At 33.0% G+C, this 26,861-nt stretch overlaps 1 protein-coding gene across 4 annotated transcripts in view; it reads left to right on the top strand.

Moving 5' to 3' along the window:
• BRINP3 (BMP/retinoic acid inducible neural specific 3) overlaps positions 1 to 26,861 on the top strand; it is a 400,272-nt gene that overhangs the window by 249,852 nt on the left and 123,559 nt on the right. For all 4 annotated transcript variants that reach the window (XM_015121080.3, XM_015121086.3, XM_015121085.3 and 1 more), the window contains 2 exon segments: positions 2,200 to 2,305; positions 11,369 to 11,605. In XM_015121080.3, the coding sequence (XP_014976566.1) occupies positions 2,200 to 2,305; positions 11,369 to 11,605 (343 nt within the window).

Below are 26,861 nucleotides of genomic sequence, written 5' to 3'. Positions count from 1 at the left end.
TTCACTATCATCAGTGGGGAAGAGTAGCTGGAGAATAATTCAAAGTTTTTGTAGTGTTAAGGAAAAAGTAATTTTTTGCCCATGATAAACTACATTGTCAACTCTGGCTATGTACACATAGTTAATCTTGGTTACTCTGAAGAACTTATCATTTAGAAAATATAATAGAGTTATCATGACACAAACATGCACTCAATGCATTTGAGTTAATGTATCTGTATCCATCATTGATTATCGCCTCTAAGTTGATGACTTCCAAATTAGTAGTCCCATCGTTGACATAACTTCTAAGATATAAACCTGTGTTGCCACTCCTAGTAAATATTTTCACCAAAGAGAGTAAACATGTTCAAAACTGAGCTCCCTTAAATGCCCTCCACAGTGGGCTTCTTAGCTTCATATTTTTAATGTTATCACTAAAAATGGAAGCCTCAGTGGCCTTTCTCTGTACCAGTGAACATTTTCAGTGTTTCATAATGTCATTTCATAACCTTGTTATGTCTTGTTTTTTACAATTGAACTTCAGATAAAGTTTATTGTCACTATTTACTTTAGGCTTTCATCATCTTCATGATGGCCTTAATGTCTTTCCTGCTCCATAGTACGAAGTTTTTCCTTATGTTGCCTCCTCTTAATCAATACCTTTCTCTTAATCAATACCCCTGGGCTGATGCAAGAACTTAATATGTTCTATGGATATGTGAGTGAACAAAATAGACAAAATCTCCTGCACTTTTAGAATGTGGAGCTCTCATTCTAGTGAGAGGTGTCAACAGTAATCATAAAAAATGTAAATTGTACAGCATTTTGTGAGCTGATGTCTACTGTGAAAAAGGTAGAACAATGTAAGAAATAAAAAAGAAAATGTTGGAAGAGTTTGGGGTATTCACTTTAAATAGGTTAGTCCAAGTAGTCCCAAGAGAATGAGATTTGAGCAAAAATTGGAAGGAAGTGAAGGATTAGCTAGAAAATAGTTTGAGGAAGAACATTCCAGGTACTAGAACAACAAGTCAAATACCCCAAGGCATCTGCATAATGTAATCAGTATGTATGTTTGAGATACAGCAAGGCAGAATAAATAAGAGAGGAGACAGATTTAGGGAGGTAACAGGGAGCTGGGTAATATGGTGTCTTCCTAGTCCTATAAAAGACTCTAAGTCATACCCTGAATAAGAATGGGAAACCATTAAATGATTGTAAACAGTGGAACGAAGTGATCTAAATTGTATTTTGCAAAGACCAGTCTGGTTATTAATAAAGAATATCTTATTGAAAATACAAAGGTTCTGACAATATTGTTCTGCTTTAAATAGTTTTAAATCTTCAGGATTAAATCTTCAGTATAAATTTTCAACCTCCTATAATTCATTAAATTTAGTCTCCTCATCTCCTCCTATCCCTCCCAAGACACCCATGAAAAAATCAGTCCACATATGAAAATACATATTTAAGTACTAAATCTGTGAGCTGCAGACCAAAATTGGATGGAAATGGTAAAATAACACAGATAGAATCATCAAGGAATACTTTGTGTAAATGTTTGAACATGAGCTTAATTTTGAGGATAGATAAAACTGATTAGTCAAAGTTGAGAAAGGAGAAGTTTCTAATCCAAGTGGGGTGGGAGTGGAGGATGTTGTATGATCAAAGGCCTAGAATGAATGTCAAACTGAACAGGGAGATACTGGCATATTGGAAAGAACTGGGCCAGATGGAAGGCAGAGAGTTAAGAATTTCATGCCAACATAAAAATGGGAAAAATATAGATTTTTAGGTAAAAGAAAATAATAAAATCAGTTTTGAGAGCGTAGCCTGGCAGATGGCTCTGATCTATTGAGTAAAAACAAACACAAACAACTCTCATATGAGTCAGAACTTGGTCTCTTCCATAAGGAGTGGGCCTTTTTTATATCTTGGGTGAAATCAGTGACTTTATGAGTTGTGCTTTTGAACAAAGATGGCATGCATTATTTTCTTGGAATATTTATACCCAACCAAAGGAAAGAAATGAGTTAAAGACAAAGGGAGTTACTGCTTTGCGCTATGTTTAGGTGTGGGTATTGCTGGTGTGTATGAGGTCCTGGACTTTCGGTGATATTTACTGTCAAACATATAATATTAGTGTGTGACAACTACAATGAACCAAAAGGACATTGTAAAGTCTGATTTAGATAATAAAGTTGATGTTTTGTTTGCCAGGTAACAGAAACACGGACTGGTCCTCTTGGCTGCAGTAACTATGACAACCTAGATTCTGTCAGTTCTGTTCTGGTTCAGAGTCCTGAGAATAAGATTCAGTTGCAAGGTATGTAGGTAAAATTTCATTAATTCTCTACGAGCCTGGATAACAATTATCCAGTCATGATTTATTTTCCATTTTTTAAAATAAGCTACATATACGTACAGGCTATTAAAAACTCTCATTAAAGGCTGATGTCATAATTTAACTGATAAAATATGAAATTCTAGACCATATGAATAAAATATCAAAATTCTCTTTTCTTCTCAAATTAAGTAACATATAGCAATTGAAAATCTGTCCTAATAATATTTTTCTTACATATAGTAATCATTGTGTCATTATGTAGCAGTTTCTTCATATGCTTGCCTCAACTTTGACTTTTTACTTAAAGATTCCTGTGAAAGTTGTAACCATATTTATGCATGGTGTAAAATGAACTGTTGACATTTTATATTTAACCTAATGTGGCAGTCAAGACTGTATTTTTCTTCTGATAAATAGAAATGTACTTAAGGATATATTAACAAAATATTTACATTCATATGATTTCCATTTTAAAGTTAGATTTTATAAAAATAATTTGCTATTTTCTATGACTACATATTTTAGATATTCAATAGAGAGTATTTTATTCATAAACACTTTAAAAAATACAATAGGTATGCATACATGTTCATTCTTATAGGCAGGAACAGGTTATGAATACACACGTTTAAACACCTCTAGTTGAACAAGTTCAGAAAAGTCTTTGTGATGACACTTTTTGTCAGAATTAAGTTGACTGATCAAAGAGGTAATTTTGAGTTGTTCTTCTCTAGTATGCATTTTTTCAATTGCATAAATTAGAGCTGAATATTTACATTATTCGGTTTTGCATAAAAATGCTTAAAAGTTTCAGAAATCCTACCACTTTTTCCCTTAACTTTGTAATTTTGAAAAATGTATCAGTGTCCCCGCATGTTGGCTTATGCCTGCAATCATAGCCCTTTGGGAGGCTGAGGCTGGACGATCACTTGAAGCCAGGAGTTCAAGACCAGCCTGGGCAACATAGTGAGACGTAAAAAAGAAAAATATTAGCTGGGAGTTGGTGTTGCAGGCCTGCAGTCCCAGCTACTCAGGAGGCTGAGGCAGGAGGATTGCTGCACCTGCGTTCAAGGTTGCAGTGAGCTATGACCATACCACCGCACTCCACGGCCACTCCAGCCTGGATAGACATCACTTTCCATGCTGCACATCACTGTCCAGACACTACACATCATGTTACTCCAGCCTGGGTGACACTGAGACCCTGTCTCTAAAACATTTAAAAAATAATAATTAATTAAAAGAAAAATGTAACAGCATTTAATTGTTTAAATTTATCCTAAATAGTGAATGAATGCCTTTTATTTTGAGTTGTATTAAAAGCACTTGGCCGGGCGTGGTGGCTCAAGCCTGTAATCCCAGCACTTTGGGAGGCCGAGACGGGCGGATCACAAGGTCAGGAGATCGAGACCATCCTGGCTAATCCGGTGAAACCCCGTCTCTACTAAAAAATACAAAAAACTAGCCGGGCGAGGTGGCGGGCGCCTGTAGTCCCAGCTACTCAGGAGGCTGAGGCAGGAGAATGGCGTGAACCCGGGAGGCGGAGCTTGCAGTGAGCTGAGATCCGGCCACTGCACTCCAGCCTGGGCGACAGAGTGAGACTCCGTCTCAAAAAATAAATAAATAAATAAATAAATAAATAAATAAAAGCACAAAGTTCTTAAATACTTTAACCATTTGAATGTTACTCAATTTATCAATATCAATTATAGATTTACATTTATTAAAACATTTTCTCTAATTTAAATAAAAATGTTGTCCATCAATATTTCCTGCAATTCTCTACTGCTTACTCCTTTTTAATATATGGATTAAGTTTCTATCAGAATATGAATTACAATAAAAATGACAACCCATTTATAACAATTAGTATGACTACTTCAATCAGTTTGTTATAAAAATTGTTTATTAACAAGATTTGTTGATTTTTGTCTGAATTACTGTGTTCAGTTTTCAAAATATTAAATTGTTTTTTAAACCCCTCAGTCCCCTGTCTAGAAAAATAATTAGCACAAGGAATAAATGAAGCAACATTTCTCTTTTGTATAATTATTATTTCTATTATCTTCAACTAATGTGAGTAACTCAGAAACCTCCATCTCTTTCACTTTTTTTTTCTGTTTTCCATGTCTATATTTTTAATTGTCTATTACAACTTTATTTATACACCTATGAGTACAAAGTCCTTTCTGAAAATAATTTTAGGAAGTCAATTTCAAGACCCTCAGTATTTCATGCACTCTTTCTTAAATTTAATTGTTATTTACAATCCAAGTATAATGTTGACTCATCTTTTAAAACTCTCCTTTGTACTAGCCCTCATCTACCTTGTAAACTAATGTGAACAATTTGTTAACTCCGGATCAACGTAACCATGGTGCATTCCTTTGAAGGGTATAGATATTTCTGTGTCACCATATATGGCAATTGAAAACACTAGTATCACTGAAGAATATTTTATTAAGGTAGCAACAGAGATCTGCATGTCTTTTGGAGTTAGCTAGTTAGATATTTGGTCTGATAAATGGATGGATATAGATACAGATGATAAATAGATATAGATAGTTGCTTGTGTGTTGTGTTTTGTTTCTAAGTACAAGATGAAGTTTTAGAATCAGAGTGTTTGTCCCATTTTGGAATCTTCTGAATTTAGATACATTATTGAAAGAATCCTGAAATTATCACAGTTTTTTAATAAAGACCTTCTTCTGAAACTCTCCTCTTTCAGTAGAAAAAGAATTGTTCCTGAAGTGGAATTGTATCTAAGCAAAGCAAATAAAGCACCAATAATTGTTGAAGTCAACTGGATTAGACAACGAATTCAGAACAGAACGCTATGATTTAACCATCAGTATATGAATCAGTATTTTTTTTAAAATTAGAGATATAAAAGATGGACTTTGAGATCTCATTTTGCTGATAAGATTACAGAGCAGGCGTTTTTCAAAAATTTAAAAAGCCATAGCTACAACTTCAATTTAGTGATGAAAATATATTTAAGGTAGATAATAAAAAGTAGTTATAAGAAAATATTGGCAAATACATATTGAAATATATTTTGAAATTTCTAATATTGAAAATTTTCAACTGCTTATGAGTATAACACATCAAACAAGGTGCCTCTGAGTGAAAATGCAACCAGAATAATTAAAAGTCATTTATTAAATTTTGGTAGTAATTTTTTGGTAAAATTTCCAGACCTTGAAAAAATGAATAATTTATAGAACTGAATTACAAACACTTTTCCAAATTGGTTAGTTCCCAATATTTTATTTAAATGAATTTGACAGGACTAGGCTATTTTCAGGTGAATGATTAAATGTAATTTTTAATGATGGTTCGTAAGTGTTTTGGCTTATAATAAAAATTGAATGATGCTGCTTCATAAAACTCTTTTTGTTAATATTTGTTAATTTATTGAAACACATTTTCTCAGTGCTTACATACATAAAAATGAAGATGGATAATCATTTACACTGAGGGAAGGGTCACTCTAGCCAAAAAGTGTATAAACCAATCAACAAAAGTCCTATTTAGTCATTCAAGTCATGTATTTTCAAAAAACTGATTATATTTGCTTTAAAAAAATATTTCTTCATACTTATAATAAGTGTACTTCTATTGAATTGCATATTACATATGATAGTTATAATAATGTCAGAAATATTTTTAAAATTTTCATTATCAAGAAATTATATATAGCATACATTATACTATATGATATTTCATATTTAAATTTTCAGTAAATATATGTATACATATATACATTACAAGCTATTTACTTTTATAAAAGATAAGAATGACTATGATTAAGAAAAGACATTGATTAATGAAATTTATTATATTTGAATAAAAATATTTAGGGATAATAGAATGAAATAATGACTTGAAGGAGGAAAGAGATGTGTGTGTGTGTGCATGTGTGTGTGTGTGAGTGTGTGAATAATTTTATTTCAGGAACAATTCTTTTTCCACTTGAAGAGCAGATGTATGAAAAAGATCATTACTAAAATGCTCATAATTCACACAAACATATGTCTATACACACACTATACATACATATATACAAATTTTATTTTTATATTTGTATATCTTGTGCAAATGTTATTTTTAAAATATGTATTAGTTACCAAATCAACAGGAATTATATTTCATTTGTACATATATACAGTGTAATATTTTTGTTGTAAAATATACATATTAATAATATCACAGAGTTTACCAACTTTGGGCCTCTTTTATGTATGATGAAAATTTTAAACAAGAGCTTACTCATGTCCAAAGTAGTGTTTATGTTTTCAAAACTATTTAAGGTAGTTCATGAGCAAAATAGCATTGAAGAACATTGACTAGCCGGTCACTTTTACTTAGCTGTTTGTCTTGCCATAACATATGCTGATATGCTGTAAATTAATTTATAATTTTTTATGTTCCTCATCGATTTTCTAATATTGTTTTATATTTGTTTAACAAATATCATTTATTTCCTTTCTTTCCTCTCATTCTGGGTTATAATTAAATGTGGTTTAGGTCTTTCCATCATAACACAAATCTTTTATGCTATTTTCTGTATTTTATATCTTTTTGCCCTTTTATTCCTTTTAAACATATTCTTCTGACATATTTCAGTTCACGAATTATCTCTTAAATGTCTATGCTGCTGTTAAAGCTATCCATTGGTTCTTAATTTCAAATTATGCATTTTTATTTGTAAAATAGCCACTTGATTTTTCTTTATAATTTCTGGTTCCTTGCCATATTGTCTGTTTTGTTATTAAATTTTTGATCATGTGATTGAAATTAATTTATCATTCTTGTTTGATAACCTCTATACCATCCCATGTCTTTTTATATGTTCATCATATTTTATTGAATTCTGTTGTGCATGAAAGCTTATACAAATATCTTAAAATTATTGATGGTGCATTTTCTTCAGAGAAGATTTAGTTTTGTTTCAATGCTATTTTAATTCATTTTGAAATATGCCAATTGGAACTATACTTCAGATCTGGTGAAAGCTAGTGTGTGTGTGCGTGTGTGTGTGTGTGTGTGTGTGTGTGTTTCGTTTTGTTTTTCTTTACTCTTTGGTTATGTAGCTCATCTAGTAACTAAATCCTGATGAAGTTACTGTCTCTGTCATTGTTGGTATAAATGTCAATTTGTACTTTGTTCTGGGCAGAACTCTAATAGAAAAGATATGCCCAATATATTAGTCTGTTCTTATGTTGCTAATAAAGATGTACTTGAGACTGGGCAATTTATAAAGAAAAGAGGTTTGGCCGGGCGCGGTGGCTCAAGCCTGTAATCCCAGCACTTTGGGAGGCCGAGACGGGCGGATCATGAGGTCGGGAGATCGGGACCATCCTGGCTAATACGGTGAAACCCCGTCTCTACTAAAAAATACAAAAAACTAGCCGGGCGAAGTGGCTGGCGCCTGTAGTCCCAGCTACTCGGGAGGCTGAGGCAGGAGAATGGCGTGAACCCGAGAGGAGGAGCTTGCAGTGAGCTGAGATCTGGCCACTGCACTCCAGCCTGGGTGACAGAGCAAGATTCCGTCTCAAAAAAAAAAAAAAAAAGAAAAGAGGTTTAATTGACTCACAGTTCCACATAGCCAAGGAGGCCTCACAATCAAGACAGAGGCAAGGAGCAGCAAAGTCACATCTTTTATGGTGGCAGGCAAGAGAGGGTGTGTGCAGGGGAGGCCCCATTTATAAAACCATCAGATCTTCTGAGACTTACTAACTATCATGCGGAAACCTTCCTCCATGATTCTGTTACCTCCCACTGGGTCCCTCCCGCGACACGTGGGGATTATTGCAATTCAAGGTGAGATTTTGTTGGGGACACAGAGCCAAACCATATAACCCAATATTGGGCTCACTCTGCCTGCGGAATTTCCTTCTTTCCAGGTTAACCCCAGAAATTCTCACTTCGTTTTTGTCCTTGTTATCTCTTCAGACAGATTATTTTTAATACTTTACCTAGATTTCCTAGTTGGCTCTAGTGAGAAGGTGGGTTGAAAACAAACTAGTCTTTTCACACCGGAAACATTCATATTTTTACTCTGTGGTTTTCAGCTTGTAGCAGTTGCCCTCACATCCTGGCTTTTACAGGAATCCCATAGGTTCAAAACGAAGCTTTGTTAAGCATTGTTACAGTACCAGGTGGACCTGCTCTAAGTATAGTGCTGTCAGTATTCCTGCTTTCTTGTTTCTGTACATTACAGAAAAAAAAAAAAAAAAAAAAGAAAAGAAAATTTCGTGGCCAGCCCTGAACCACTCTTGAGTTGTTTGTCAGAGCAGGCCAAGCTATCTCTCTAGGAACCAACTAGTTCATATTGGTGGTCTGGTCATAAAATTCAAGTGTTCTGAGCTATGCATCCTTAAGCCTCTTTTCTCAAAACTCTTTGATTTTAGAATGGTTTTTCAGAATATGAGTTTCCTTCTTTTAGCAGTGTATATATGTATCATCATAGCAGGAATATTTGTGTTTCTAAAATGGAACTCACTATTTCTTGCCACCAATCTTTCCTCCTCAAATTACATCTCCTGCATTCTGTATTTCTCCAAAAGCACTACCATCTTACATACTCAAAGTTGTAATGCAAAGATGTGCTTTATGACTATGAAAATGGTACATGAATTCTTTGATTTTTTTTGTGTGCAATGAAGATTAAAATAGATCAGTAGTTTACAAGTTTGTAGTCCACATTCAATTACTGTTACCTTAGGTCTTTTAATAAATATATACTGATTCCTGAGTTCCTTGAGCAAAGACTCTGAATTATTCAAATTGTTTTTAGCACTTAAAATTTTCAGAAAAATAAATCACTAGGTGTATCTAAAATGTGCAGTAATTTGGTAAACCATAAGACTAGACAATTAAGAAAATTTCTGATTGTGTCATTTTATGCCTCTTAAGTATTTTAACACTTTTCATTTGCCTTAGATCAAATAAAGTACTATTTAGCAGATTCTCATTATTCCTCTATCCTTAATTGCTTTCCCTAGCTTTGATATTTTCAATCTTCTTAAAGATATTAAATCTAGTCCGGGCGCCATGGCTCAAGCCTGTAATGCCAGCACTTTGGGAGGCCGAGATGGGTGGATCACGAGGTCAGGAGATCGAGACCATCCTGGCTAACACGGTGAAAACCCATCTCTACTAAAAAATACAAAAAACTAGCCAGGCGAAGTGGCGGGTGCCTGTAGTCCCAGCTACTCGGGAGGCTGAGGCAGGAAAATGGCGTAAACCCGGGAGGCGGAGCTTGCAGTGAACTGAGATCAGGCCACTGCACTCCAGCCTGGGCGACAGAGCGAGACTCCGTCTCAAAATATATATATATATAAAATCTAATCTTAAAAATTAGTCAACTCTAGTATATTTCTTTGCCTTCTACCTACAAATAAGTACCACTCTTAGTATCCCACATGGTAAAATTAATTTAAATCTAAATGAATTAATTCTGTATTCCCTGATATAGGAATCCCAAATCCCAAAAACATGACTCCCATATATGTGCGTAAGCACCTCTTTCATTGTATTCTTATAAACCATGTGCAACGAAACAATATTACTACTTTCATTTCCAAAATATATTAATATATACCCCAGCTTTTTATCTGTGTATGATATTGTTAATGTATCACTCTTCACCACAATCACTCAATATTGAAAACTCTACATCTGTCAAATAGTGTTCAATGCCTAACTTTTTAATAAAAAGTTTTCTTACTTTTTTGAACTTAATATAATTGCTTAGCCAATTACATTAATTGAATCACATGTATCTTATATAGTTGAATCTTTTTTTTAATTTTTCTTAAATATACTGCAAATATCTCTGTGACAAATAAATTTCTCGGTCATCTTCACTTTTGTATCTTACCTGGAAATTTTCTTCAAAACGAGAGTGTTCAATAAATATTTATTCCAGGTGAAATGAAAATTAATACAAAATCGAATATAGAAGTTCTAAGAGTACTTTTTCCAACAATTTGCAAAAGGAATTTTGCAATTTGTCAAGATATTTGTAAATTAAATTTTTTGCTAAATGTTAATCTATGATATTTATTAAATCAACCTCTAAGATAATAGTCAAGGGTCAAAATTGATTTATTTTGTTAAACAGAAAACATGTAAAGCCATAAAAGTTCAATTTCTGGTAAGTAACAATTTGCTATTATCAGATTTTTCCTTAGCTTTGTATTTATTTTTACCTGCTTATTTGTTTAAATATTTAGTATTTAAATTTTCTTAAGTAGCCAGAAATAATGAAAAACTACCTTTTTGAAATACCATAATAAATGTTACACCCTGAGAAAACCCAAAATCTTAATTTTATAATATTTTGGAAAGTTTTTTAAGAGATAGCAACTTTACTAAACATATTTCTAGCAAACTAACGAGCTATGCCACTAGGGCTGTCTATACATGGCAAACAAATAAACTGTGAAATAACTAAATCAGTCCATCTGACTCCTGTAGTCATTTTTAGTACTCATTCTTGGAAAACAGAATTATATAATTTATATGTTGCTAATGGCATGAGATAAGCCTTACCATCAACATTCAATATGTATTTTACCAATGGCACAACCCATTATGTGATATTTACATTGATGTGGGCTGATAGTCTAGTGCAAGCAAAATGAAAATATTTAAAACAATTTCAAATCAACTGGTAGAAAATAAATGCATACGTGCATTTTCAAAGGTTTAGAAAGATAGGCTCCATCTATATTATGTAAAAATAACCAAATATTGTGATAAATTACATCAAATAGTCTGAGTTTTCAGTCATCTCCATGATTAGTCATCTCTATTTCAGAAGTTTCATTATTCATGCAGTCAGAATATGTTGGAAGAGTTATAAATATTTGCAGTATATAGACTCAGATATTTTTCTGATAGTTTAAAAACACATAATTCAAAATTTAATATACTAAATTATCTACTGTTTTGATTGAATATTATAAGTAAGTATTTTAATTTTTTCTTTAACTGAGTAAATTTGTTTGATTTCTTTGTTTGTTCTTCAAGGGCTTCAAGTGCTTCTCCCAGACTATCTTCAGGAACGTTTTGTACAAGCAGCTTTGAGCTACATTGCTTGCAATTCAGAGGGAGAGTTTATCTGCAAGGAAAATGACTGCTGGTGTCACTGTGGTCCCAAATTTCCAGAATGCAACTGCCCCTCCATGGATATTCAAGCCATGGAAGAGAATCTTCTTCGAATAACTGAAACCTGGAAAGCCTACAACAGTGACTTTGAGGAATCAGGTAAGAAATGTATTTTAACACTTTTAAATATTGACAAAAATATATTGAAATGGCTAATTTGTCATTTTGCCACAAACTATTACATAGTTGGAAAGATTTTCACTTTTTTATTCTTTCAAATGGTCATTTTCATTGCTTTTATATACTGGTTACCAACTGGTGCTTTGTGTATCGCTACGTACTATTGGCATTAGAGTTTACCCTGATTCTAAGTTGATGTATTAGTGACTTAATAAATAAAGTTCTTGCTTTTCTCAGTACAAGAATTTTTAAGTTATCATCTGATACCTCTGGGGTCTTTCACTACTTTTCTAGTGGCTGCTGTTTCTCTTGTGCAGCAAAATGAAGACAATGTTTGTTCCATACCTTCTTCAACATAATTCTCATTAGTACTTATTTTCACTTTACTTATTTGTATAATGAAATTATCTAAATTTTAATTTTATAGTGTTGTGTGAGTTGTGTTATGATTGTTTTATTTTTACTTAAAGCATACATATAAAATTTACTATCTTTACCATTTTAAACACACATAATAAGTACATATATATTCTTTTTTTTCCCCTTCATTTTCTCCCAACCCCCACTACCCTTCCTGGCCTCTGGAAACCACCATTCTACTCTCTATCTTCACGAAATCTACTTTGTTTAGCTTCCACATATCAGTGGGAACATGTGGGTTAGAACATTTGCCTTTCTGTGATTGACTTATTTCACTTAATATAAAGGCCTCTTGTTCCATCCATGTTGTTGCAAATGACAAGATTTCATTCTATTTTATGGTTGAATAATATTCCATTGTGTATATGTACCACATTCTCTTAATCTGTTCATCCACTGACGGGCAGTTAAATTGAATCCGTATTTTGGTTATTGGGAATAGTACTGCAATAAATAAGGGAGTGCAGCTATATGTTCAATATTCTGATTTCCTGTATTTTGGATATATATTCAATAGTAAGATTAATAATATGGTAGTTCTACCTTAGGTTTTTGAGCAAACTCCATAGAGTTGTCCTTAATGGCTCTACTAATTTATATTTCTACCAATAGTGCAGGAGGGTTCCCCTTTCTCTACATCCTCACCAGCACCTGTTATTGTCTGTCTTTTAATACAGCCCATTTTAAATTGGGTGAGATGATAGCTCATTGTAGTTTTGACTTGCATTTATCTGATAATTAGTGATGTTGAGCATTATTTCATGTACCTATTTGCCATCTTTATGTTTTCTTATGAGAAATGTGTATTCAGATATTCTGCCTAGTTTTCAATTGGATTATTAGTTTTTGTTTTTCTAATTTTGTTTTAGTTATTGAATTATTTGAGCTCCTTATACATTCTGGTTATTAATCCCTGGACAGATGAATGGTTTGCAAATATTTCCTCCCATTCTGTGGGTTATCTCTTCACTTTGCTGATTGTTTACTGTACACGGGCTTTTTGGCTTGATATAATTCCATTTGTCTATTTTTTTTGCTTCAGTTGCCTGTAATGTTGAGGTTTTACAAACAAACAAAGAAAAATTTGCCCAGACCAATGTCCTATAGTGTTTCCTAAATAATTACTTTTTTACTTTTATATTTTTAAGTTTTAGATTTAAGTCTATAATTTATTCTTATTGGATTTTTGTGTATGGTGAGAGATAGGGGTATAGATTTTTTTCTGCATAAAATTATCCAGTTTTTCCAACAATAGTTATTTAAAAGATTTTCTTTTTCCCAATGTATGTGTTGTCTTTGTCAAAGTTGAGTTGGCTGTAAATGTGTGGATATTTATCTGGGTTCTATTCTATTCCATTCGTCTATGTGTCTGCTTTTATCCCAGTACTATGCTGTTTTGATTGCTATAGCTTTGTAGTAAATTTTGAAGTCAGATGGTGTGATAATTCTAGCTTTGTTCTTTTTTGTTCATGGTTACTTTAGTTATTTGGGTATCTTTTGTTGTTCTGCATATATTTTAGATTATTTTTTTCTATTTCTGTGAAGAATGTCACTGTTTTAATGGGGATTGTGCTGAATCTATAAACTACTTTGGTAGTATTGTCATTTTAACAACATTAATTATTCCAGTCCACATGTATGAAATATCTTTACATTATATGTGTGTTTTCTTGTACTTTTTTCATAAGAATTTCATAGTTTTTCTTATACAGATCTTTCTATTATTTGGCTTGATTGCTTTGAGGTGTTTTATATAGTTGTAGCCATAGTAAATGAGGTTGCTTTCTTGTTTTTTCAGATTATTTGTTGATTTCTGTAGTTTATTTTATATCCTGAAACTTTACTGAATGTTTTTGTCAGTTTTAACATTGTTTTTATTCAGTATTTTTTCTAGGTATGAAATTATGTTATCTACAAACAAGGCTAATTTGACTTTTTCTTTCTAATTTTTATGCTTTTTATTTATTTATTTTCCCTACTTGTTCTGGAGAGAACTCCCCATGTCATGTTGAATAAAAGTGGTGAAAGTAAGCATTCTTATCCTATTCCAGTACTTAAAGAAAAAGCCTTTCTCAAAAGAAAAGATTATTTTTCTCATTCAGCAAAGTGTTAACTGTGGGTTTGTCATACACAGCCTTCAAAATTTTGAGGTGTATTCTCTCTGTACCCATTTTAATGAGAGTTTTTATCATGAAGTGTTGTTCAATTTTATCAAGTGCTTTTTTGGCATCTATTGAAATAATGATATGGTTTTTGTTCTTGATTCTGCTAATGTGATGTATCATGTTTGTTGATTTGCATGTGTTGAACCATCTTTGCATCCCTGGGATGAATTTCGCTTGATCATATTAATGTGTTGTTGAATTTGGTTTGCTAGTATTTTGTTGATGATCTTTGCATCTCTGCTCATCAGTGATATTGATCTGTAGTGTTCTTATTGCTTTCTTGTCATGTTTTTGTCTGGTTTTAGTATCAGGGTAATGCTGACCTCATATAATGAGTTTGGAATATTACCTTCGTTCCAAATTTTTGGAGAGTTTGGGTAGAACTGATATTGGTTTTTTAAATTTTGGTAGAGTTAGCAGTGAAGTCATTGATCCTGAGCTTCATTTTGGTGGAAGACTTTGTACTATCTCTTTGATCGCCATACTGATTATTGGTTTGTTATTATTTTTTTTTTATTTCTTCATGGTTCAATCTTGGTAAGTTGTATATGTTCAGGAATTTATTCATTTCTTCCAAGTTTTCCAATTTGTTGGCATGTAGTTGTTCACCATAGTCTCTAAAAATTCTTTGTGCTTCTGGGTTCTCAGTTGTTGTGTCTCCTTTTCCATTTCTGATTTTATTTAATTAGGCATTTCTCTTTTTTTTTCTTAGACAAAGGATTTGTCAATTTTGATTAGCTTTTCAAAAACCCAACTTTTTCTATCATTGATCTTATTTATTTTTCTAGTATAAATTTCATTTATTTCCCTTTTTCATTTCTTATTTATTTGCCTCTTCTTCCTTTATTCTTAAACTGGCTAAAGGTTTGTTAATATGTTTTCAAACATCCAACTTTTCCTTTTGTTGATCTTATGTATTTTTTAGTCTCAATTTTATTCATATCTGCTGTGATTTTTATTATTTAATTTGTTAATTTGGGCTTTGGTTTATTTTTGCTTTTCTAGTTTGTTGAGGTACATTGTTAGGTTATTTGAAGTCTTTATACTCTTAATTTAGGCATTTATTACTATAAACATCCTTCTTGATACAGATGTTATCGTGTATGAGAAGTTTTGGTTTGTTGTATTTTTGTTTTGTTTTGTTTTTTAAATTTCCTTCTTTTTTTTTTTTTTAATTGACCCATTAGCTGTCTAGTAGGGTGTTTAATTTCTATGTGTTTGTGTATTTTCCAAGGTTCCTCTTGGTTTCAACTTGTGGTTTTTATTCCATTGTGGTCAGAAAAGTTACTTGATAAGATTTTTATTTTTTAATTTATTCAGACTTTTTTGTTGCTTAAGATATGATCTATTGTGAAGAATGTTCCATGCACTGAAGAAAAGAATGTATATTCTGCAGCAGTTGGGTGAAATGTTTTGTTAATGTCATTTAGGGCCTATTAGATCTAGTGCATAGTTTAACTGTGCTCTTTCTTTGTTGATTTTCTGTCGGATGATATGGTCATTACTGATACTAGGGTGTTTAAATTCCACTGCTGTTATTTTATTTTAGTCTTATGTATATTTTTAGCTCTCCTAATGTGTGCTTTATATACTTATAGGAAACTCTGTTGTTGGGCATAAAAATATTGATAATTGTTATATTTTCTTGCTGAATTGACCCCTTTATCATTTTATATTGATTTCCTATGTCTTTTTAAATCTTAGATTTTTAATCTATTTTGTCTGATATAGGTATAGCTACTCCTGCTCTTTTGTTTTCCGGTTGCATCGAGTATATTTTTCCACCTCTTCACTTTCAGTCTATGTGTGTCTTTCTAGGTTAAGTGGATTTTTTGAAGGCAACATATAGTTGGGTCTTACTTTTTTATTCATTCAGCCAGTGTATACATTATAATTGAGGAAGTGAGACCATTTACATTCAGTGTTATTATTGATAAATAAGTGCACACTACTGCCATTTTGTAGCGTGTTTTCTGGTTGGTTTCAGTCTCTTCCTCTCTTCTCACTTTCTTTGTGATTAAGTGATTTTCTTTGGTAGTGTGTTTTAATTTGTTACTTTTCATTTCCATGAATTTATCTCAAGTTATGAGGCTTACAAAAATCGTCTCATAGGTATAACAAGTTGTGCTAAAGAGATGACAACTTACCTTGGATAACAAACATAAGAACAGAAACAAACAAAGGCAAAAAAGACATAAAACATTTTACACTTTAACTCCACTCACCCACATGTTTACTTTTAGTTGTCTTAGTTTACTTTTTGTTTTTTGTTTGTTTTTGAGATGGAGTCTTACTCTGTCGCCCAGGCTCGAGTGCACTGGCGCGATCTCGGCTCACTGCAACCTCTGCCTCCTGGGTTCAAGCGATTCTCTTGCTTCAGCCACCCAAGCAGCTGGGATTACAGGCATCCGCCACTACGCCCGACTAATTTTTGTGTTTTTAGTAGAGACAGGGTTTCACTATGTTGGCCAGCCTGGTCTCGAATTCCTCCGTTTACAGATTTTTTTATGCTATCTCTTAAAAAGTTGCTATAGCTATTATTGTTTTTGATAGACTTTACTTTTGGGCTTCATATAAGGCTATGAGAGAATTGCATACCAAAATTAAAGTGACAGAATATTCTGAGTTTGTCCTTGTACTTAATTTTACCAGTGGGATTTATGCCTTGAAAGCTTTTATTTATTTATTTATTTATTTTTGGCATATTTGTATGCTTTTACTTTCAGATTGAAGAACTTCCTTTATCATTTCTTGTAAGATGAATCTGGTTGTGGTAAATTTCCTCCCTTTTTGTTTCTTTGGGAAATAGTTTATCTCTCCATGTTTTAAGTATGACTTTGCCTAATACAATATTTTTTAGTTGCAATTTTTTTCTCTTTGAACACATTGAAAATGCCATTGAGAAGTTTGTTGCCAGAGAAATCGAAGCTCCTTTTATGTCTTTTATGCTATTTGCTTCTTTTTTTTTTTTTTTTTTAATTATACTTTAAGTTCTGGGTTACATGTGTGGAACATGTAGTTTTGTTACTTATGTATACATATGCCATAGTGGTTTGCTACACCCATCGACCCATCACCAACATTAGGTATTTCTTTTGATGGTAACCCTCCCCTACGCCCCCCACCCCGCGACAGGCCCCAATGTGTGATGTTCCCCTCTCTGTGTCCATGTGTTCTCATTGTTCAACTCACACTTATGATTGAGAACATGCAGTGGTTGGTTTTCTGATCTTATGATAGTTAGTTGAGAATGATGGTTTTCAGCTTCACCCATGTCCTTGTAAAGGACATGAACTCATCCTTTTTGCTTCTTTTCTCTTGCTACTTTTAGGATCCTTTCTTTTTCATTGATCTTTGGGAGTTTGATTATTATATGCCTTGGAGGTAGTCTTATTGGGATTGAATCTGACTAGTATTCCCAGATCTTTCTATACCTGAATATTTCTCAAGCTTTGGAAAGTTTTTCATTATTTATTTAACTACAATTTCTACTCCTTGATCTTGCTCAGGTCACTTTTGAATACCAATAATTCTTCAATTTGGTCTTTTGAGGTAATTTTCTGTGTCATATAGGTGGTCTTTGTTCCTTTTCATGTTATTTCATTTGTTTGTTTTCCTCTGACTGTGTATTTCCTTTTTTTTTTTTTTTTTTTCAGAGTCTCACTCTGTCACCCAGGCTGGAGTGCAGTGGTGCGATCTTGGCTCACTGCAACCTCCACCTCCCAGGCTCAAGCTCTCCTGCCTCAGCTTCCTGAGTAGCTGGGACTACGGGCATCTGCCACCACATCTAGCTAATTTTTGTATTTTTAGTAGAGACAGGGATTCACCATGTTGGCCAGGATGATCTTCATCTCTTGACTTCATGGTCCACCCGCCTTGGCCTCCCAAAGTGCTGGGTTTACAGGCGTGAGCCATCATGCCTGGCCCTGACTGCGTATTTTCAAATAGTCTTTTCGCTCACTGATTCTTTTATCTGCTTGGTCCATTTTGCTGTTGAGACCCTCTAATGAATTACTCAGTTCAGGAAATGTATTTCTCTATTCCATGATTTCTGTTTGATTTTTTATTATTTTAATATCTTTGTTAAATTTCTCTAATAAATTTCAGAATTGCTTTTTCTGTGTTGTCTTGGAGATCACTGGGTTTCCTGAAAACTGCTATTTTGAATTCTTGGCCAGAGAGCTCACAAATCAGCATCTTGTTTGGGTCAGTCACTCAATTTTTGTTCTGTGTTTTTAAAGAGGTCATGGTTTCCTGTTTGCTGTTGTTTCTCATAAGTAAATGTCTGTGAATTGCATTGGAGGATTGATTATTAATTCTAGTTTTATCTGTCCAATTTGTTTCATTTATAGTTAAATATATTTGCTCCTTGATTCTTTGCTGCCAGATCATTGCTTTATTTTTAGCTCTTAATTATGCCTGAAGCCCCTATTTGCATTGCCGTTGTAAATATTGAGAGCTCTGGCTGTCCTGAATGGGGTTGGTCCCAAAGGGTTTATCCCAACACTGTGTGAAGGTGACAAAACATGTTCCAGACAATTAAAAAAAACACAATGATGGCTTCAACAAATTATTTTGTTGTTGTTGTTGTTGTTGGAAATTACACAAATTACACAATGAAAGGGTAAATAGATTTGGGAAGAGTTAGTAAATGTAGGCTCCCTTAAGATGTATTTGATCAAAATAGAGCATTAAAAAAACTAAAATAATGGAAGAAGAGATTGGTGAATAGAAGGGACTAGGAAGGGGAGGGGAAGTATGAAGAGGTGACCATCAAATGTTACAAAGTTTCAGTTAGACAGAAGAAATAGGTTTTGAGATCTATAGCGTAACACGTTGACTATTGTTAATAAAAATATATGTCTCAAAATTGCTAACAGAATATATTTCTAATACATTTCAAATATCCTCACCATAAAAATAAGTATTTGAAGTGGTAGATATGTTAATTAGCTTGAATTAATCATTCTTCATTATATACGTATATAATAACATTCAGTTTTACCTCATAAATATATACAATTATAATTCTTCAAATTATAATAAAATACACATCAATTAAAAAATGATTTTAAAATTGTGGTATATTTACACAATGGAGTTGTATAAAGCTTGAAGGAATGGACTAGCCAAAATATGAATAAATCTCTGAAATATCACATTGAACAAAAGAAGCCAGACTTAAAGACACACATATGATTCCATTTATATTAAGCATAAAACAAGCAAAGCTTACCTGTACTAACAGATCAGGGCAATGATGCCTTTGTCTAAGCAAGGGCTGATGTGATAAATGAGAGTCTGAGAGGCTTTTTTGGTATGAAAAATTTATTATTTCTTTATCTACAGTCTCACTATATGGTGTATATAGTTTTTGAAAATTCTGAGTTATATGCTTACAATATATATTTTTTTTCTGTATTCATGTAATTTAATAAAATAAAAAATAAACACTTTGGCAACTAAATAATCTGAAGGACATAATGACAGAATAATTGAATAGATTAATATTTCCAAAGTTCACTACATGTTATATGTTTAAATTTGTAGTGAATTGGTAAATATTTGATCTGGAGCATTCATTGACCAGAGATTTTGAAGTACTGATTAGAAGCCACTCCTAACAAAAGTCAGACTTTTTAATCTTATCTCACATTTGGACTGTTCATCTTAGGTTTATAACCAAAGGCTCTTGCCATAGTGATTCAGTTATGTCAATATTGGGAAAACACTGATCTACAGAATAAATCTATTTTCTGATATAGTATCCCTAAAACTATTTCTAATATTGAAAATTACAACGTTGAATTATTTGCTGTTATCAGTGGTCGAATGTATTTAGCTGATTCATATTTCACTTGAAAAGTTGCCCTACTTTGCTGTAAACTTAATGATTCATCACAGAAAAATATTTATATTATTTTTAATTTAAGTATATAGATGGTTAAATAATGAACTCAAACTTTTATTCATAAATTATATCTTCAGTAAAACCACATTCACTTTTCTTGGAACTAAACAATTGTTAAAATACTATATTTGTATTGGACTCCTTTTAAAACTAGTAAGATATACGAAAGAGCACATGTAATAGTTTTGAGAAAAGTTTTTGGTTGAGAGAAACTTTCTTTTTTCTTTTTTTTTTTTTTTTTTTTTTTGCCTCATAGAGATAAACAAAATGTAAGAAGTAATTTGGCAGCTATTACATGGGGAAAATAATTCTAAAATATTCTCACCACTCACAGGCTCTTATAAGTTGATGGTCTTTATTCTAAGTACCATGATTGTAAGGAAATGCACCAGCTTATTTCATTTCCCTGATGGTTGGGAAAGCAGCAGAATTATGTGCAAGTGCACTATTTACATGTTTCTGCTGGGAATTCTTGACTTTTAGGTGCGAGACATACTAATTCATCTATTCTTATCTACATGCTTGAAATTCAAATGCTGTTTTACTTTGCATAGACAATAGAAATTGGAGTAGAGTTTTAGGTTACTTTCAAAAGCTGATTCAATGTAATGTGAAAAATTAAACAAATGCAAGTAAATAACATATCTGAAAGTTATTTTTATTAAAACAGAAAAAAAATCAATTTATGTTTTCTATTTTATTAAAAGAGAATATTCATTTGAATTTAAGAAATCTCCCTTAAACGTAAGTAGCAACATAAAGTGTGTCAGAGTGCATACCACAACAATATAGAATGCTAATAACTAATACCATACAAAAAGAAGAAAGGAATTTGAATATTTCATTAGGTCAAGATAACCTGTTTGTAAATGACTTTCTATTGTGTATGTTTCCTATTTTCACCGAGTATAAAATTCAATCAGTAGATGGGATTAGCACAGAATGATAAGCCATTTTTATATTTGATTATATTTGATTCATTTTGTTCTGTAATGGGCAAGTCCTGCAAAACACACCTGTTATAGCCGGCAAATAAAAGTGTCAGGGAATTTTAAAATAGAAGTATTTATCTTTTCATGTCTTGCAACCTGAGAAAATTCCTCACTCTAATAACAATATTTGTTGAAATCCATTTATTCTCTACCTTTACATTTTCAGAAAATAAATTGATACTGTTTAATAAGAAATATTGGCGACATATACATAATAATTACAATAAAAGATAGTATAGAATAAATATATATATATAAATATAGAGGCAGAAAAAAATGAAACACACAAAAACCTCACAATTGTAGTAACCACATAAAAACCAATTTATGTGTTACACTTAATTAGACAAAGATCGCAATTTTGTTGGACGTTACTTAACCAATGTCTACCCAGATGTGGATCAAGGATTCAAACTTAATGAGAAAGCTGGAAATACAAATTTGCATGCATATTTTAATGACTAAAACCAAAAGACTTATGCAAACAGTTACCAAAATTGCCGGAAAAAATGAATAACTACTACATATGTAAAAATACATTATCTTTTCCAAATAACTTTCCGAGTTATCCCCAGTTTTTCTGCATAAATAAAAACTTCATTACTTAAGTTATAATTATGAAATATAGCAATATTCCTGCAATTAATAATCCTAAGGAAAAATAAAGAGATTGGTCTATATAAATAACAGATATTTTACAAATGTTTTGGCATGGCATTTTTACTCTTTGGAAAAAATGTATTACCACTTGGTGTATAGAATATCTAAGGTGTATTGTATGCTGTCAACATATGTTTTTATCAGCATCATGTCCTATTAAATGTAGATTTGATCATTTATTTGATGATCTGAGAATGACAGTTGGCGGCCATCTTGTATTGGCAGTCATCTAGGTGTAACTGTTACAGAACACTATCTATTTTGACACTTCATCTGAAAATAGATAAACTTTCTAATGTTACAAAGTCAAAAAAATTGAATACTGCAGTATTGCAAAGATTGGGTTAGCTAGATTTACAAACTGTTTTGCAAGAAAAAATACATTTTTTTATTTTATGTAGATTATTAATTTTCTTTATCAAAAATAGTTTTTCTCTCAGATGATATTTGACCATCAGTTTATGGAAAGAGGACATTTTCCAGGGAAATAAGTATATCCAAATAAAATGTTTCAATTTTAACTAAGATAATACTTTACATGTTGTAATCTTTAATAAAATCTACTGTCTGTTTGCATAGTGTTCATTCTCCTTCTTTGCCAGTAAAGTATTCCAGATTTTTTGGAAGTAAAACCTACATTTAATTTTTATTATTGCACAAAGTATGGGATTGAGCTTATATTGATATCCAGAATTGCTCTCTGATTAATGCACGACAATCGCAATAATCTATTTCCCTGTCTACGAAGATCTGTTCAAGATACATAAAAATTCAGGCCAATGAGACCCAGAAATTTATTTTGTTAGGGGTATTTGGGGAAGACGCAAGATTTCTTTTCTTCACAATAGCTACATGTAGTGCTATTATCTTTTCTTCTTAAATGGAGAAGAAGAACATACTTATAAAAGTATTAGAGAGCTTTCTTGCATTTGTAAGAATTGTAAGACATTCAAGATAGAAAAATGTTTCTTTGGCTATGTCAGCGAGTTGTTGAATCACACCAGCTTCAAGTTTACCTTGCCTCTAGAGTTTCAATTACATTAGATGATAAATGTCCTTCACTGTTAAGTCAATTTGAGATGGTCTGTCACTCAGGACAGGCTAGGTAATCCTGCAGTAGTAAAGAATTCTCCAAATCTGTGAGTTATAGCATGAGTTATAGCATTAACTTTTTCCTAATTTGTTCCTTGCAAGTTTGCTATGGGTTTTGCTATGTTTTCTTCCAGAACTCAGGCTGACAGCAACCCCTAAAGGCAAAAGTGATCATGAAGGCAGAAGGAAAAGAAACCCACAAGGAATGCACACACTAAGTCTTAAAGTTTCAGCTAGAAACATGATATAGGACACACCTGCTAGGATTCCATTGGCCAAAACAAATAACTCATAGTTAATTCAAGGAGGGCTTTTATCCCTGAAAGAAAACCTGAAAATATGTGAGAAGTTCCAGTGACTCTACAGTGCCCTGTTCTAATCACAAGATACTCAGTTTACTTCTCGTCCCAGAGGCAGGACGCTTCACCTCATCCCCAAGAGAAACGGAACAATAGTCACATGAATAACTGAGTCCAGCACGATGAATGAGGCTTGGCCGCCTCCTCATCAAATCCAGATGTAGTTTCTTTTGCTATCAAGACATGATCCAAAAGCAAGTTATTTATGCCAGAAATATTATATACCAAGTGAGAATTTCTCAGCATAACTATAATAAGCACTTCCAGTCAGAGGAAAGAAAACAGGACACACAAAACAAATTCAAGCTGGAGTAGTTCTAAAATTTTGAAGGCCTGAACCTGAAGGTGGGGAATGCTCTTTGAAGATTCCTCAGTTTTTATTTCTGAGATTAGCTCTCTTGTCTACTGTTTTTCATGGACTCAAGCTCCAACCTATGAGTGATCCTTTCTATCCCATTATCCTCCTTAGCCACATAGGAGATGAGAATTGGAGAATATGCCTGGGGGATAGCTCTCTCAGGTTGCTTTCTACCCAACTGGGACTCATACATTTTAAATTTTAAACTTCATTTTTTTTTTGTTTTTTTTTGTTTTTTTTTTGGCAGTATAACTCATGTAAAAATTAACTGATCTTTTGACAGAGTTCAGTCAGTTTATGTCAATAGCCACACCCACAGTCTTTCCTAAATGTGTTTTCCCTATTTGCTTTTTATTCACCCTATTCCTCCCTCCTTTCTCTCATTTCAATTGCACAATTTTATTAGAATTTTACTTGGGCTTTGGTATTCAATGGAGAGTCTTTTCTGGGTGCCACAACTTTTATTGGACATTGTCCCTAATGTCCAACAAATTAATTTATTAATGGTCATGGCAAGGGGCATGAAAGCCAACCACGTACGATCCTTGCTATGAGACTGAATTTTAATTGGCCATTGTAACTCATTTCGTTATTTTATTACTGGGAGTTGAGAAGCAGTTACCTCTTTCAACTCTACCTGATTCATAGTCTCTCAATTATCTTGTATTCATGCTGTCAAACTCAGCAATTATTTCTAAGTTTGAGGTCGTATGTCAGACAAGAAATGGAGGTAGTTCTACAGAAGCACACAATGAAATATTATCTTTGGATGAGGACATTGCAGTTCATTTTGCTCATATCACTTGTCTATTGTGTATTGGTTGTGAAATCTTCTCTATGTGTTCTCACCCCAGGATGGGGGCTCACGATGCAGCCATTATCTTGAGCTATGTATCACCATGACAGAGTGTAATATGTTGCCATACTTTGGCATAAACAGTTACCAGCTAAAGAACTAGCAGTCTCTTTTTCTGAGGTCTGAGTCTGTTGGGTATACACTATGCTTTCCTAGTTACAGGTAACAGTTTCCCAGCTGTTTCCTCATGGCCCAACATGGATTGTCATCATTCCCATTTCAGCCTCTTCTAAAGGGTACTTGACACCTTCATGATCCACTGAATCCATGCCACAACTGTAGAGTTTTGCTTTTCTTAACACTCTCCCTCCCCTCCTTTCCTGGGTCCAATTTCTATATAAGTTAAAATCAATTTTCAATAATAAACAACCCTAAAATCTTAAAATGATATAAGCAAATATCATTTCTAGCTCACATTACATGCCCACCATGGGTTAACTGGAGTCTCTTCTCAGCATTGACTTCACTCCTGGACTCAGGCTGATGGAAACATCACTATCTTGAATGATTTAGTTATAGAGGCAGTGGAAAAGCATACAGATAATCATCACTGGCTCTTATGCGATGTGTGCCTCGCTAATTCGCATTACTTATGATCACATTTTATGGCCAAGGCTAATTTCAAAGGAAACAGAGAAATTGCACTTTAAATTGCCTGGAGGAGAAGATGATTCAGAATATTTGCAAACAGCTAGAATGTCAGCCACAGTTGACTTTTCAGATACAAGAAACTGAAAACATCATAATCTGTATCATCTGTTCATATAATCTCAGATGAGGATATATAAGTTTTTCTCTTGCTATCTGATGTTTTCCAGTCTTCTATACTTGCAGGAAAATGAGATGTATCTGTAGTTGAAGTGACCTTTGATTCATTCAATCCAGGGTACTCGTCACTTTTTCCAAACCAAATAGCTGAAAATAAGATAAACCGAGCTTTACTAGAAGGAAATATTGCGATCATTAGAAAGTCATTTAATCTCTTAAAATTTTGGCTACTTCATTGGTCATTCAGTAACTATTATTAGACTTGATGAACTGGATATAAAAGTCTAATTCAAAATTAACAATCATATAATATTGCCTTCTCATGAGTAAAGGTTTTTGATAATCATAATGCTTGTATTTATAACATAGCTATTTTAAAGGATTGGTAGTTGGAATATAAAAGTAAAGGAAAACAACAAGCTTTTTGTAATAACAGTCTCAATCTTGATTTACATGATATCAGTATGTTTTTAATTTATCGTGACGATATGCTCATTGCACTATACTGTAATTTGTAGATATCTCCAGTACCAGGGAGGGTATTTATCCCCAAGATTGTTATGCAAAACCAGTTTGATTTCTGCTGCTAATTGTTTTGATTGGTCAGTCTTTCCATTATGACTTATCAATGCCTGACTATACCATGTTTAAAATATTATGAATATCACCTTTGTCATTACCAAATTTTGCTCTGTACTTCAATTAATTTTTAACATCATCTGACATAGATGGTTATGGAGTGTCAAACAGGTGTTTTATGTAATGATTTATGATTTGGATCTCAAACGTCTTTATGCCAAGTGCCCTCTACCTGTTCCAATTGGCCTGATGTTTTTCTTTGTTTAGATCAGTGCCATCATTCCAAATATCAGAAAAGAGTTTGACATTTTTTGAGGGAAGAGAACAACATATTTCTTTCCATTGTTATATAAAAGCTATTGAGATGTGCTTTATATAGAAAATACATTACATATCATATTATATCCTGATTGAGTGATGAATGAGATAACAAAATATATGTGTGTCCAGACATTGTCCATGCATTTGATTTGATTTACTTTATTAAGTGTCTCTAAGAATGTCATAGTAATTGTAATCCTATTCACCTTTTCAATAGGCATAGTGTAAAGATCAATTTTAAAACACAGAAATACCACCTGTATTACCCAGGGTTCTCTAGAGGGACAGAACTAATAGGATATACGTATATATTAAAGGAAGGTTTTTTGTTTGTTTGTTTGCTTACTTGCTTGTTTTTGAGATGGAGTCTTACTCTGTCACCCAGGATGGAGTGCAGTGGCATGATCTCAGATCACTGCAATCTCCACCTCTTAAAGGGAGTTTTTTAAGAAGAATTGACTCACACGATCACAAGGTAAAGTCGCACAAGAGGCTGTCTGCAAGTTGAGGAGCTAGGAAAGCAATGGTGGACCAGTTTGAGTCCAAAAACCTCAAAAGTAGGGAAGCTGACAGTGTAGCCTTCAGTGTGTGGCCAAAGGTCTGAGAGTCCCTGGCAAATCACTGGTATAAATCCAAGAGTCCAAAAGCTGAAGAACTTGGAGTCTAATATTTGAGGGCAGAAAGCACCCAGCACAGGAGAAAGATGGAGGCTGGAAGACTCAGCAAGCCTAGTCCTTCCACATTCCTCTGCCTG

This window comes from Macaca mulatta, chromosome 1 (assembly GCF_049350105.2).
Source record: "Macaca mulatta isolate MMU2019108-1 chromosome 1, T2T-MMU8v2.0, whole genome shotgun sequence".
Classification (NCBI taxonomy): domain Eukaryota; kingdom Metazoa; phylum Chordata; class Mammalia; order Primates; family Cercopithecidae; genus Macaca; species Macaca mulatta.
The sequence above is the reverse complement of the archived record's forward strand: the minus strand, read 5'-3'. Positions and strand labels throughout refer to the sequence as shown.